The sequence below is a fragment of the Podarcis bocagei genome, assembly GCF_964188305.1.
Source record: "Podarcis bocagei genome assembly, chromosome: 6".
Classification (NCBI taxonomy): Eukaryota; Metazoa; Chordata; class Lepidosauria; order Squamata; family Lacertidae; genus Podarcis; species Podarcis bocagei.
The window spans coordinates 53,169,786-53,185,809 of NC_138130.1; the positions used below are offsets into that span (position 1 = coordinate 53,169,786).

Consider the following 16,024-nt stretch of genomic DNA (forward strand, 5'->3'; position numbering starts at 1 on the left):
GACCCCTATTCCCCTTCCAGAGCTACAAATACCAGAGAATTTGACCATCAATTCCTCTTCACAGGGAACTCTAGGAATTGTAGCTCTCGGAGGAGAATAGGAGTCTCCTAACAACTCTCAGTACCCTTTAGAAACTGCAGCTCCCAGGATTTGGAGGGCGAGAGCCAGGAGTGCTCAAAAAGGTGTCATGGTGCTTTAAATGTATGGTGTGAATGTGGCCTTACTTCCATTCACTGTGACAAAGATTGTTTAGAAAAGGGATTATAACCCAGTGGCATAGTTCTTTTTTAGCATGCAAAAAGCCCACATTCAATCCTTGGCATCTCCAGGCAGGGCAAGGCATGTCCGCTGTCTGAAGTCCTGGAGAGTTATGTTGCCGGTTAGTGCAGATGATACTGAGCCAGATGGACCAAGGGTCTGACTCAGTATAAGGCAGCTTCCGGTATGCATATATTATTTTTTATTATTTTGTTTCTTTCTCTAGGAGAAGCTCGAGAGAGAGAGGGAGAGAGAGAGAGACAGAGAGATGGCCAAATTGACAGAGTCAATGAGTGAGTACAAATAGGAAGTTCAACTTCTTGGCTTTTGCTGCCCATTATTATTATTATTATTATTATTATTATTATTATTATTATTATTATTATTTAGAAAAGATTCCTTCCTGCAGGCAGTCTTCATCCAGGTTCTACTTCACTCTCACTTCCATTAAATGAATCAAGCCTCCCCTCACAAAGGCTGGCATCCTGTAAGTTATATGTGTGCTGTGACTAAATTCTAAAATGATAAAAAGTTCTGGAGTTCAAAGATATGTGGGAGTCACATCTCATCCCAAATGGAGGCAGACTGGCTGTAGCTACAAAATGGTTAGCAGTGAAGTCACTCTGACACATTCACAGAATACCTACCAGTATCTGTACTGGGGATGCAACATTGTGCAATCAAATAGGATGGGATTCCCTTTCCTCTCCTCACCAAGCAGTCTGTGTGCACCCCATATCTTCTCAGGAGGGGATGCACAGGGATTTCAGGGGGGTCCTGCTTCTTCAAGTGGAAGTCCATTGTGCAGTTGGGTCACCACAATTAGATATCATCCACTGTAATGAATCTGCAGTACCAGAGCAAAACAGTCACAATACATGTTCTGGGACTTCTTCTTTTTTCTGGGACCTGGTTCAAATTCACTATAAATGACCTTGGTTTATATTATTTTTTATTACTTTAATGCATGTGTCATTCTAAGGATGGGGAAGAAATTCCATTCAAGTCTCATTTGAAGGCAAACCTATCAAATTCACACTTGCTGAAGCAATATGTGACCTGAAACACATCTAACTTTCAAAATTCACACTTACCTGAATTTTGTTGTTCAGTTCTCCAACCAAACAGTATTTACAAAAATGCATAATTAGGGGGAGGGGTGCATAAACGTGATTATATTGGTGTTAATAACACAAAAATGCATTATATTAGGGGAGGGTGCTTGCAAAAATGTGTACTTTAGTTAAAACAGCATATTAAAATGAGTTTGAGAAATTCACACTAAAGGATGCTGATTATTTTCAAGAGGATTTTCGCAAATTGATGCAAAATGTAGAGAACTGAGAAACAGAGAGAGCTGAAATTGACAGATTCTTCCAACCCTTTTCACCACACTGCAGTGAAACACAGAGCTATTAGCGTCACAGAAAAAAAAAAAAGATGTTTCACAGTTGATGGGTGCCTTAGTGAGAACTTCTTTGTCTTCATTCCATCCTGAAAATTTCAGGATGACTGATAGAACTCACAGAGCTGTGCGTCTCTATTGTATGAAACAAGAAGAGCAAAATCTCAAATGAGAAGTGTTTTGAATTAAGTTAAAGCCAATTTGCAATGACGGGATGTGTGAGAGAACTACGGAATGACTGAAGCTAGACAAGCATTCATATCATTCATATCAGCAAGGTGCTGCTTCAAAGATAGCAACACAGGCAAAATGGGGGAAACAGATCCCAAAGACAGGACTTAACAAAGGTTTTTTGTTTTTCTTTGCAAGGCAAGAGCAGTCCTAAAACCACTTAAGCCATTGAAGCTGCACAGAAGTTAATGCAGCTCCACTGATGCACACAGTCTCAGAATCACTCTCTAAATTGTGGCATTTAGAAGGTAATTCAGTTGAAACATTAGCTTTTGCCTGAACACGTTGAGCTCTTGCTTTCAGCATGTTATGTTCAAGCTGTTAACTTCTCTTTGGAACTGAGCTAGAACACAGAGTGATTTTTAACAATCATTTTTACTCCTTGCAAAAAGCACCCTCCCCTTCTTGAAGATTCCTCCCCCACCCCCCAAAAAAAAGGCTGTAAAGAGTGGGGAGGAAAGTAGTCACAGCATGGTAGCCCTTCCTAACAATCACCATTCAGAGTGAAGCAAAGCTGTTCCTTTATTCTGAATTGACTTTGCAATGTCACCATGCAACCAAATCTGACAAGCTAAGTCCATGTGGTGCCACAGCAAACTTTCATGCAATATTCTGAATGTATTACAATTTTGCAGACTTTATTACTTTTACAGGGACATCGAAAATATTGGATTTTGGTCACAGAAGATAAATGAAGCAAGACAAATTATATGGTACCTTGGTGAAAGTTTCAGGGAGGAATGATTTTGAAAGAAGCCTTTTTGATATGCAGAACAGCTGCTCACTGTGGATTAGTGCAGAAGTAAAATCATTATGCAAGCTCTGACTCGGAGATAATATGAGCTGAAAGATACTCATGAATCGATAGCAGCAAAAATTTTCCTCATAAGAACTGGTGACTAAAAAGCAGTTTTCCCACTGCACTTTAAATACATATAGAAAACTTGTCTGCATGATTTAATACTTCTGGCAAGAACAAACAAGCATCACTGCAATTTATTACAGATTTTATAAAAATGATAAATAATAATAATAATAATAATAATAATAATAATAATAATAATAATATCTTTATTGTCATTGCCCACTCTCGGGGACAACGAAATTTCTTGGCTGCTCCATCCACCCAGGTAGGGCACTCCACACAAAATCAAATCAACTATAAAAACACTAATTAAAACAATACAGTATAAAACAGCAAGGAAGATTAGATGACTTTCAAAGTCCAGGCTTCCCATTCAGGGCTGAGATCGCTCTGGGGAAGAAGCTGTTCTTAAGACGGCTTGTTCTTGTCTTCATCGTCCTGTATCTCCGTCCCGACGGCAGGAGCTCGAAGAGACAGTGACCAGGATGCGATGGATCTTTTACTATGTCCAGTGCCTTCCTATGGCACCTTGTGGCATAAATCTGCTCTAAGGTGGAGAGTGGGCAGCCAACAATGCTCTCTGCTGCCTTAACAACTCTGCACAACCCCAACCTGTCCCGGGTAGTACAGCTTCCATATTCACTTTAATAACCTGAATTGGAATAACACTTTTCCCCATCACAAGATTCTACCTTGCTATGTTGCTTCTGTCATGCCAGTTCAAGTTAGGAGTATATTCGGCTGGTTGGCATGTTTCAGTGCTAAGAGTGATATTGAAAGCATATCAAGATCATTGATATGCAGAGCTAGTCGTGCTTAGATTCATTTATTGCAATGGTCTAAGCATGATTAAGTCTAGATCCAACCCAGTGTGTATATTTGAATTCTATCCGCATAACATTTTCATGTCATGTGACCAGAGGAGAACTTCTCACTGAAAGGGACGGAGTATGAAGTCATTCACATTTTCTAACGTAACTCATGCCTAGATAATGCCCATGACTAATTGAGAAAAATCAAAGGTTGGATCCAGTGCTGCTCAAATGGTGTTCCACTCCCACGATGCAATTTCCCCTTCCTCTCCTCTGCCCACATTCCCCCAAAATCTTCTCCAGTCCCCTAACTCTCTGAAATACATCTTGAGAGTATGTGAGGGGACGCAGGGGAGTGCAGAGAAGAAGGAAATTCTGTTGTAAAAGTGGGAATGTGCTGTGTCAGCAGGATGGCAGCGTTGGATACAACCCCGACTTTATACATAGAATCAAATATAAGAGTTGATGGAAAGCAAATTAAAATATCAGGAGTCTTATCTTGAATTTTATCACAAGCAGATACCAATATGGACAGCACTGTGCCTCCAGGTGTTATTGGTACAACTGCCATAATTCCTGACCATTGGCTATGCTAGCTGGGCCAACACAAAACTAGAAGTGATTCACCCAGCCTAATTATCTCTATCTGGCTGTTGTTGTTGTTGTTGTTGTTTGCTTTGATATATAGATAGACAGATATTGATATATTTAAGATATTTTAAAAATCTCTTTAACTTTTCATAATCCAAACTGGTGACAGCAGATCACTGAAATCTTGACAGATTTCAAGATTTAAATTTACTGTTTTCAGGTTATGAAATAATAACAGCAACAACAACAACAATTTAAATCTCACCCTTCCTCCCAAAAAGCCCAAATAAGTGTGATAATTTAAATTATTAGTTTGATAATTCAAGCAGAAGAATGACTTTGCCAGCAAGTGATATATGCAGAATTTATGCAACCCAAGTTTCAAATTCAAAGGAAGCAGCTATTAAAATAGCTGATGTGATGGAAGCACAAGTCTCAATTAAGCACAGTTTAATTCTCTCCCCTCCCTGCCCCCTTGAATTACTGTATTATTTATTGGATTTTTTTAGAAGGTCAGAATGTCATTCTAATGGGGCAAAGTTTTGCAATGTGGTCAAATCTTTTTATATATATTTAAAAAATCACATTTTGGTGGCTAAAAACCTTGTGTAAAGATTACAGTTTTAAATTAAGCCAGTATCCCGTGTTACTATAGAAACCCCCATTTATGACATGTTTGCAGGCAAAAAGTCAAACGATGCATTTTAATGAGGGAATCGGGAGAACATTCCTTCTATGGAGAAATTTATTTTTTAAAAAACAACACAGAATTTCTTAATGATCTGGGAAAGGCAACCTAATTAATAGTCCTGTAAAACTGACATTAAATCCTGAAATGACATGTGCCATGTTAATTTTAAACAGTAGTCTTCACCTTGCAGATTATGTCTTAGGTACTGCAGGAGGTTGATGGATTGAGAAACATGTTTCCATGGAGATATATGCTGCTTTGCTGGTATTCCCTACAGAAAGTAAAGGGTTTCTTTGCCCCCTTCTCAGTTAGACAAATTAGCTATATATAGCAAGAGATGTTAGAAAACTGAAAACAGCAGTCTGCTGGGGGGGGGGAGTGGAAAACTAGCATTTATGAGTCAAAAGAAGCACCGCGTAACAGACTTGTTCAGGAGGCTGGAGCAAGGAAAGAAGTATATATCATTTATTTATAAGCCATTTCTTCCTTCTTGAATGAAGAGCAGCAGCAGAGGAAAGGCAGCTTTGCCTAAGAGAGCATGGCAGCTGCCAGTGGTTTATTCTGCATGAGCTGGTTTATAGCTGGAAGCAACACTAACAGCTAAAAACTTCTCAAGTGGGTAAAGAAACAATGGAATGGCCTGGGGAGCAGAATTATCCATGTAAATCACAGCTTAAGTTCGAAATGCAAGCACGGCCCCCGCCCCACCCCCCTCATCCTGGAATTTTTGTTTCCAGCATTCTATGAACAATGGGTTGCAATCCTAAACCAACTTATTAGGAAATCTCTTCATGAACACAGTGGAGTTTATTCCTGAGCATTTGTTGGTTTTACTTGTTACATTCATACCCCCCCCCCTTTTCTTTTTTGTCCAAGAAGCTCGAGGTAGCATACATATTTCTCTTCCTCTCCATCTTATCCTCACAACAACCCTGTGAGGTAGGTCAGGCTGAGAGGCAGTGCCTGGCCCAAGGTCACCCAGTGAGTTTCATGGCTAAGTGGGGATTTGAACTCGGATCTCTCCTAGTCTGACACTCTAACCACTACGCCACACTGGCTGCTAGCTGCACCTAAGTCCCATGACTAATTCATGGCTAAGATGCCCCAATGATTTCAAAGGGACCTGACTTAGACTGAATTCAACACAGCACCACCACCACCCCAGCATCCTTTTTAGTGTGCACTAGCAGGGAATGCCTAGCACTGCCTGGGGATTAAAAGAAAACCTCTATAATTGTGTTTTAAAACAGATAATGTAGTGTGTGCGCACCATTCCCAAGACTTTGTGTGCTGGGGGGAGATGGGCTTTAAATGTATGGTGCGTACACAGCCTTAGAAACATGAGAAGGAAATGGCCTTATACCAAATCAGACTGTCAATCTCTTGAGTTCAGTATTCTCTGGATTGGACTGGCAGCACCTCTCAGCTTAGTTGGTTAGAGCATGGTGCTGATAACGCCAAGGTTGCAGGTTCGATTCCTGTCTTGGTACAGACACATATTCCTCTATTGCAGGCAGTTGGATTAGATGACCCTTGTGGGCCCTTCCAACACTACAATTCTATGTTTCTATGATTCTGCAGGGTCTCAGACAAAGGCCTTTCCTAGTCCTGTCTGGAGATGTCAGCAGTTGAACCACAGACCTTATGCACAAAAAGCATGTGCTGTACAACTAAGCGAAAAGAGTGAGGGAGAAACTGTGAGGCTGCCTCCTTAGTGGGTATTTCAGGTCAGCAATAGTCACTGTAGGAGAAGCAATGGAGATTAGTGCGAGGGATAAAGGTACCATGAGTCTCCCTTTCTCACTCTCATCCAAAGGAAAGGATGCAAATAACAATGACACAGATTTTTTTGTCTAGACTTTTCTTATGTCCAGGTGCAACAGGTAACATATATTCAAAATGTCCCATTGTTTTATATAGTCTTTAATGTTGTTTCAAACATTAAAAAATATTCCTATACTTCCTTGTAGAAAGTAATGTTCTGCTCAGAGGGAAGATCACAAAATGAGGTTACCACACACACACACACACACTTTTCAGTAAGACACTTTTGAAGAAACCCTTAAATTTGGCTGTTTCCAAAGAGATAGACAGAGCCGAAATCCAAATGTACACAATAAGAGGAAAAGCACTGCATCTGCATAAAAATAGCAGCAGTTTGCATAATGTGACATGTTGGCATCATCTTGGCACAGAATTTAAGCTTTCTCGAGGCAGAGAACTACCAGCCCTTGTGTCGGGTTGTGGAAGTGGGAATTATGAGGCCTGCCAGTTGAACAAATACTTGATCAGGGAAATCATCATCAATTATTTGATCAGGAGCTGTTCCAGAGGAGTAAATTGGCTGAAAGCAAAGGTTTTACAGCAATAGCAGTAGATGCGGGGGGGGGGGGAGGGAGAGAGAGAGAGAGAGAGAACTGAGGGATTTAAGGTCAGGCTTTTTTCTGATAAGAAAATGTTTGAGTATTTAACTGTGCCATGAACCCATCTGGGACCCAGGACTTTAAAAACAGGCACGCCAAATTGCAAGACACCACTGAGAAAAATCACAGCATTTCCATTCCCAGAATCAGCTGTTAGGCAACGTGCTATATTAGGCTCTGTCCGTTTGGTAAAGGAGACATATCAGTATGTCCCCACAGTGTCACTTCCCAGGAAAGAGTCAAAAGAAAATAAAAATATCACCAGCACAAATCTGGATGTGATGTGTGATCCCCCCCCCGCCCTCAAACCAATGAGCATCCTCCATGAATGATCAACAGGAGGTAGAGAAGATTGCTTTTCTTTAAAGCAAAGGAGTTCTAAAACCAGCTCAGATGTTTTGGGGCCTATGGATTCTTGCAATGCCACTTGGGAGCTGTAGTGCCGGGGCTGGTGAGCTGGCAGTGGCACCTTGCCTAAACATCTGTGCAACAATCCTGCGTGTCATGAATCCTGGCAGCCCAGCTTGTGACTGCCTGGTGGAACCAGGAGGAAGAGATGCCCGCAACTCCAGCAGCATTGGCAGAAGCAGCCATCTCACCCACCAGGCATCAGATGGCAGCTTCCCACACTCACCCCAGATAAAATGTGCGTGCGCCACTCATTCCCCCAGTTACGAACCAAGTAAGAGTGACAAAATTTGTTTGCAAATTTCACCAGCCCCTCCAGTTAATTCATGGCTCAAGAAGCACTCATACAGCAGGCATCCACGGTGTGGAAACGAAAGAAGGACTGCCATCCCGATGTCTTTTCCCCACGACAAGCCCAGAGAAAGTTATTAGAAGGGTGACCTTTATTGAACTCTCATAATTAGGAATCAATCTTGAGTTCTTGCCTATTTGGGGTCATTAGAATTTGTAATCTGTCATGTAGATTGTTCTTTGGATGTGAAGTATTGACTGGCTAGATAAAGAGAATAGACAGAAGTGTGGGCAGTTCCCGCTTCAAAATCATTGTTCGTGGGCAGTAGCCACTTTCCAATTGTTTCAAGGTTTAATTTATCTTCCTTATAAAATCCAGAAAGCTAATCTTTGGCAGAGGCGATAAAATGCATGAACCATTTATTTTCTGTGTAAAGGTATCTGGAAACAAAGGGGGAGAGATGCATGCATTTGTGTTTGGTGTGTTCCTAAGACTTCTTGTGCTGGTTATAGGTTTTAGTGGGGAAATAACAGTGTGTTTAAGAGCTGAGCGAAATGGGCAGTTTCTTGGGCAGAAAAGAAAGAAACTAGCTGGGCACAATAAACCTATTTGTAAATAGTCTGTTAAGAACCCGTACATTTAAGAGTTCCTGTTGTATCCTTCCAGTAGGGATTGTATTATGCTTCCTATCCTAGGAAGTGAGTTTAGGATGGGGCACACCACAACACCACAAACCATATTAGTTTAGTGTTGATTTTCAATCATCTTTTTGAGCTACCAACATACTTGGTGCTATGTATGCCATGCTGAGCTGCATGCATTGAGAAAATAAAAAAAAATGGCCTTAGTTACAGCCTGGGGGCCAACCAACTAACTACAGTGTGCAGAGCAGTCTCCCCAAAGCTTGTTGACTAGAACCCCTCTAGGTATATGCTTGTTGACACTCTCAAAGGACAAAAAGAATGTTGCAAGCCTTAGTGATCAGGTTTTACATAATTCCTATCCGGATATATATCTACTAGTTCCTGCTTACATTGTGTTTTCAATTCTGAGCTTTTGGGCAAGAGCAGTATTGCACAAAACCTCAATATTATTATTATTATTATTTTTTTAAAAAAAAACTTTTAAGAATGAAAAGGCCGTAATACGTACAGCAAATATGCCTCCAGCATACAGGAGTTAGTGGAAACTGACACACCGTCATCATTTGGACCACCAAAAACAAAATGTCCGGGTTGTGCTCAGGCAAGGAGCAAACAGGAGGGTTTGCTCCTGTTTGAGAACACTGATCGAGAACATCACCATACACACACACACACACACACACACACCACTTAAAATATTTTAAAATCTCTCAGCAGTTTACATTAAAATAATAAGAAATAGAATAACATTTAATCAGTACTTTTTTCTGGGCGGATGCAGGGGTATGCATACCAACATTTTGTGAATCTAAGTTTGGCCTCATTGAGGGGCAGTATTTCATTATGAATAGGAGAATGAGAGTAACCCTAAACTTTTTTTGGGGGGGGGAGGACTGCATTTAAAAAACTTTCCTAAATATTTGATAAAAATGACGAAGAAATGATTATCACAAATAAAACGGACAAAAAAGGAAGAGTTAACATCCAGAATAGCTTGGGTAAACATAGAAGTTTTAGAGAGGTGTAATTACTGTTTCCATCTCCTGAATTACCCGAGGGAGGACATTCCGGAGTCTGGGTGCTATAACTGAGAAGGCCCACCTCTGTGTTGTCACCAAGTGACAGTGAAGAACCACCCACCAAAACATTGTGTGACACTGTGCCCACACTTGCACTGCCTGCAATTTGAAATTGGGTTTATTTTCCTTATTGGATTAGAACATGAACTTCTGGATTAAATGGGGGGTGGGGGGTTTGGACTGGCATTTTGATGAGGTAGATAATATGTGGACACAACAAAAAGCATAAACACATGAGTAGCAGAGAATCCACAATAAAGCTCAGCGTGGACAAGCCCTAAATGTTTCAAATAAAGCCCTTACTGTGATGCATCCTTCCATTGCCTAGAAGTAGACACCAGCGCCAGAGCTGACAGATCTCACCTAGCCAAATCACAAAGGAACACCCATTAACTTGCCAGTCCAGGGAGTCCAGCCATTTGCCATGCTAAATGTGGTGCCTGCCCTGTTCTTCAAAAGAAAGGTTGGTTCATCATCCTGGCTCGTACTTACCGACGGCTTTTGCCTCTCATGCACCCACTGATTCCTGTGACTCCTGACTTGCCTTGTGTACCAATCTGATCTAAAAATAAAAGTCTTGTGGGAAACCGAAGTTGGGAGTTCCAGTTCATCACTTGCTGGGGGGAGCCAGGGCAGGAGAGGAAAAACTGGATCTACCAGTATTTTTACATAATCTTCCATGTCACACTTAAAAGGAATGATTCTAGTTCTAATCACTTCTGGGCTTTTTAAAAAAATAAAAAAGACAAGAAAAAATAATTCAGGGGCAACATGTTTAATATGACATTTTGGGACTTCAATAGCACTGATATTCTAGAAAGACTAAAGTGATACAACTTTCATCTAGAGAAAAGCAATTCAAAGCCTATAATGCATATTTGATTTTCTTTTTAACTCTGTAGCATTTCTGACAGTATTCAATATCCACCCAAACTATCTATGGGGCCTAGTAGGATCATTTCAGCTGTAACGTGGCATGTTATTTGATGCTGCTGTGATGAGCATTTGATCTGTCCAATCTAGTAACTGCCGGTGGGGTGGGGTGGAGCTGCAGAGCTGCTCTTCTAACACTGGTGTTTCTGCAGCTTCCCTGAATGGCACTGGAGTGGCACAGAGTGCTGGTAAGGTCAGGTCTGCATGGACACATCGGTGGAAGTGCCAGATTGGCTCCACCCGTGTGCTCACGCAGCCCCAATTTCACCATTGCCCTAACCCCAGCCACACGTTCACTTGCAAAACTGCTTGCAGGTTGCGACCAAATGACCAAATCCTGTGTGCATTTGCTTAAAAGCTAATTTAGGAACCTTGCTTCCCAAAAATGTGCTTGGGATCAAGGGATTGCTGCCTTCGGATTGGTTTACGCTGTTGTCCCATGCTGAATCTAATTTTGAATTTTCCCTTTATTCTTCCTGTGATGCTCTTTGTTCTAGTGCTGCACCTTCTGTGACACACACAAAACAGTACAGGAATAATTAAGGGGAAAGAGTTATAAGAATTGGAGAGAGTAGGCTGGAATGCCATTTTTCACATGTAAATTTCCCCTGGATAAAGGCTCCAGACTGATTCTTGAAATGAGAGTCTAAGGTCCTTATTCATGAGCTTGCGTCCTAGAAAATGCTCTCATGCTGCTATTTCAAGTGGACAAGACAGCAGAGGCCATGATGTGCCTCACAATGCCTGTGCAGGCGACACAAGTAATATTGCTGCAAAATTAATGTGTAGTTGATATGATATTGAACTAGAACTTGGAGATAGAACATTCACCATAGGACCAGGTGCAGATTGTACTAGCATGTCAGTGAATCCTAAACTTAGATGTATTTACAGTGCAATCCTGTGCACGTTTACTCACAAGAAATGGGGTCAACAGAGCCTGCTCCCAAGCCAGCGTGCACAGGATTGTAGCTTTGACTTTGTGCCCTTCTGTTTAAACAAGAGTCCTCTTGTGGTGGCTAGCTGAATCGATTGCAAAATGTAATATTTGACTGCTGCCACATCAATATAAGAAGCTGCTCAGAGAGAACATGGCATTAGTGATCACCAAAGACAGACACGTTTGCCTCCAAGGTCATGCCATGCGCATTTCTTTCTGTATACTCTTTTTAAAGAGCAGCTAAATTACTTCCTGAGAGTTTTTCTAGTGTTCTGCCTTGGTCTATCATTAGCCATTAGGCTTGGCTGCCTACTTTAAACAAAGTATTTGTCACAAAATCTTAGTGGCTCTAGCCGCTCTCAAGAAAAGAATGTAACACGACATTCCTTGCTAACTTTTATCATACCAAAACATTGCTGTCACGGCGCATATAACAGAGGACAGGTTTTTCACAAGGAGGGGTTATCTGTGGTGCAGTGGAGAGTGAATGTGGGGAAGCAGCTCTTGAGAAAGCAGGGGTGATGATGTGATCTGTTGACACACCAGGGTAATTGATGGACTTTTATTGCTAGTCAATGAGGCACTCATATTTTTCCATTCTTTGCAATAGATGGGCATAGAGAATAAGGGGAATGAGCAGGGGTTGGATACATCTTTTCTTTTCTTTGATTGCATTCCAATCTCAGATTAGCTGTTTAAACTGTAACTTTTTTGCAAGGTTTTTCCCCCCGTTTTGTTTTGGTTTTGCATTCCCAATGAGAAACTAAAGAGGTTGCATTTTAACTGGCAAGAAACCTATTGTCAGGGAACTGCCATCGGAGGAACAGGTGGTGGAGGGGCTCAGGGAGGAAGGAAGAGACTCAACAGCCGAAGCAGGAACCAGCAGGGGGAGGAGTGGATCTCTGAGGGAATGCGAGCAGGAGGGAGGGCTCAGAGACGCTTCCAGCGAGAACAGTGGGGAGGTATCTGAAGCTCCCATAGGGAGACCCACGCCTCGCCGGAAACTGTCACGCCGTGAGTCCAGAAGGCGGGTTTCCGTTAAGGAGCTCTTATGTTGGAGACGATTCCGAAAACAACCACTGTCGGAATCTACAAGTGACTAGGGCAGACATGTTTGAGGAGCTCTGTCACATACAGAGGTTTGTGGAGTTGCACAAACTCTGAGGGACCACGATTTTTACGCACAAGCAGCTAATCATCCCATCACAGCATTCCGACAGTCTCTGTACGCTGCCTGTGCAGGAGAAGGCATCATGAGCGACCCAGCCGGAACCGAAGGAGCAGGGGTTGGAGCTGGTCCAAGCTTGGAAGAAAGGTACCGAGCGTTGGAAATCCAACTTGCGCTGCAGACGGCGAGGCTTGAGGAGAGAAGGGCTCAGGATGCAGACAAGAAGGGGAGAGCCACCCAGTTCACCAGAAAGGTACCAGGATTGGTGCAGAAGTTTGGGGGGGACCCCAAGGACTACCATGCCTTTAGGACAGAGATGCAATATGCCCTCAATGTGCAGTTTGATGAATTCCCTGATGAGGAATCGCGAGTTGCTTTCGTGATTGGGCATCTTGAGAGGGGGGCGAGGGACTGGGTTCGACCCCTGATGGCAACGCATAATGACGTCCTAAAGGACACCATGAAGTTCTTTCGTGCAATGGATATCATGTTTTCCAGCGATATTGAGGAGGGAGTGGTGCGCAGACAGCTAATGGCTTGCAAGCAGGGGAGCCGATCTGTCCGTGAGTACTGGACTGAGTTTACCATGCTGGTTCACAGATTGGGGTGGGACTTATCGGCGGCACCCATTCAGATGCTATTTGAAGAAGGTCTTTCTTCGGCTGTGAAAGACGAACTGTCCCGGAGCCCCAGGGCGGTGTCTATGGATCAGCTGACCAAATCTGCGCTGACCATAGGAGCGCTCCAGGAGGCGAGAGCCTTGGAGAGGCGGGAAGGTAAAGGGGAACGTTGGAAGGAGTTCCGCATTCCAGACATTCCTGAGCCAGCTTTCCCGCCGGCAGAGCCGATGGAAATCGGAACAGCGCGCGCGCGCGCAGTTTCAAAGCCCAGCGAAGGGGGTAGGAAGGAGGGAAAAGGCGCCCGGAAATGCTATCTCTGCCAACAGCCAGGTCACTTTGCCAGAGTCTGCCCCCAGAGGAAGGAATGGCAAGGAATGGTGGGAGCTGTTGAGGGAGGAGTGGAAGAGATATCGGAGCAAGTAAAAGCCAACGCCTGGCTGCCACCGTCGGGGCACAGCAGCCAGGCCAAAGAGCAGTGAAAGTGCCCACGCCAGAACCTCCCAAACCTGCCCTAGTGATAGAGGTGTCACTAGAGTTGCAAAACGGATACCCTCTGAAGATTAAGGCGCTGTTGGACTCAGGCAGCTCCTGCAATTTCATGAGCAAGGAGTTTGCAGCTGAACACCAGATACAGACGATCCCTTTAAGCAACCCCCTACAGGTGACCACGATCTATGGCAGGGAGCTGTTGGGAGGGGAAGTCAGCTTGCAGACCGTCCCAATGACCATGAAGGTGGCAAGGCACACGGAACTGATAGCGTTTAATGTGGCTACCTTGGGAGGGGCTCCCATTATTTTGGGGATGAGCTGGCTGGCGTTACATGATCCACTGGTGGGCTGGCATCAGAGAGTGGTTTCCTTTGGTTCCGCACATTGCTTAGAACACTGCAGGGAGGGAAAGGGTTCAGCAGGAGCCCAAGCTACCCTAGCAGGAACGGAAGTAACGGAGAAGGTGAAGGTACCACGACAATACACAGATCTCAGCGATGTGTTCAGCGAAAGGGAAGCTGACCAACTACCCCCGCATAGACCCTTTGATTGTCAAATCAATTTACTGCCTGGGGCGCAGCTCCCCGCAGGCAAGTTGTATGCCATGTCAGACAGAGAAATGCAGGAGTTACGAGAATTCATTGACAAGAACCTGAAGAGGGGTTTCATCAGAGAGTCAAGGGCAGTGGGAGGTAGTCCAGTGTTTTTTGTGGATAAAAAAAACACGGACAAGCCGAGACTTGTGTGTGACTTTAGGGCCTTAAACGCAGTGTCAGAACCATTGGCCTTTCCCATGCCTAGAATAGATGACATTTTGAACAGGGTGCGGAAGGGAAAGATTTTTACCAAGCTGGACCTAAGGGGGGCGTACAATCTGATACGTATAAGGAAAGGGGATGAATGGAAAACCACCATGTTCACCCCTTTGGGGGCATTTGAATATCTCGTTATGCCATTTGGATTACAAGCAGGCTCAGCGTGCTTTCAATCGCTGATGAACCACGTACTAGGGCCTTTGCTTTACAAGAATTGCGTGGCCTTCCTGGATGACGTGTTGGTGTATTCTGAGAATGAGGAGCAGCATGTGAGAGACGTCAGAGAAGTGTTGCACAGGCTGCTAGACAACCGGCTGTGGGTGAAACTGGAGAAGTGTCAGTTTCATACCAAGGAGGTAGAGTTCCTGGGGTACCGCCTGTCAGACAAGGGATTGGCTATGGATCCCGGCAAGGTCCAGGCAGTGCTGGAATGGAAAACTCCCAAAACCAAGAAGGATGTGCAGAGGTTCCTAGGGTTTGGGAACTTTTATCGTAAGTTCATCCGAAACTTTGCCCACCTGACGGCGCCCATAACGGACTGTCTCAGCAGTAAGAAGAAATTTGTTTGGACTGAGGAGGCGGAGCGAGCTTTTGAGGAGCTAAAAAGGGCCTTCGCCTCTGAAGAACAACTTCTGCATGTGGATTTACAAAAAAAGATGAGAGTCGAAACAGACGCATCAGACAGAGCCATTGGGGCGGTGCTTCTCCTGCAGCCAGGGGGGGAGGAGTCAGAGTGGAGACCGTGTGCTTTTTTTTCGCGAAAACTGAACAAATCCGAGAGGAACTACACGGTGTACGATCGAGAACTTCTTGCTATCCATGAGGCTTTTCGGAGATGGAGGCACCTGCTAATTGGCGCACAACATAAGGTGCAAGTGTGCACTGACCACAAGAACCTAGAGTATTGGAGAACGGCACGAGTGCTCAACCAACGGCAGTTGAGATGGGCCCAGGAGTTCTCCAGATTTAACTTTGAGATTTGTTATGTGCCAGGCCCAGAGAACGTTAGGGCGGACGCTCTCTCACGTAAACCTGAATATTTGGAGGGGGAGGGAGCACCCGAAGAGAGACATGTCATTCCAGAGGACCGCTGGGTGTGTGGGGCGGCATTGGTGGGGCAAAGAGAACTGGTAGAGGGAACGGAGAACGATGAATACGCACAGGACAAACTCAGGGGACTCAGGAGGGAGGGAGATAAACCCGGAGGTTTTGAGGAGAGAAACGGGGCGTTGTACTACAAGGGAGCGTTATATATACCTGAAGGAGAGTTGAGGGGAAAGGTACTCAAGCAGCTGCACGATAGCCCCACAGCGGGGCATTTTGGGCAACACAGAATCATGTGGCTGGTGACCAGGGAATT

General features: G+C 43.9%; 1 protein-coding gene across 3 annotated transcripts in view; it reads left to right on the forward strand.

Moving 5' to 3' along the window:
* KCNJ6 (potassium inwardly rectifying channel subfamily J member 6) overlaps positions 1 to 16,024 on the forward strand; it is a 116,657-nt gene that overhangs the window by 43,140 nt on the left and 57,493 nt on the right. The window contains exon 2 of one of the 3 annotated variants that reach the window (XM_081198789.1): positions 485 to 551. The exons of 1 other annotated variant lie outside the window; for it this stretch is intronic. In XM_081198789.1, the coding sequence (XP_081054915.1) occupies positions 527 to 551 (25 nt within the window). In that variant the 5' untranslated portion in view covers positions 485 to 526. Of the gene's footprint in view, positions 1 to 484; positions 556 to 16,024 lie in introns of those variants that run through there. One more of the 3 variants, XM_081198791.1, reaches the window with a different exon arrangement.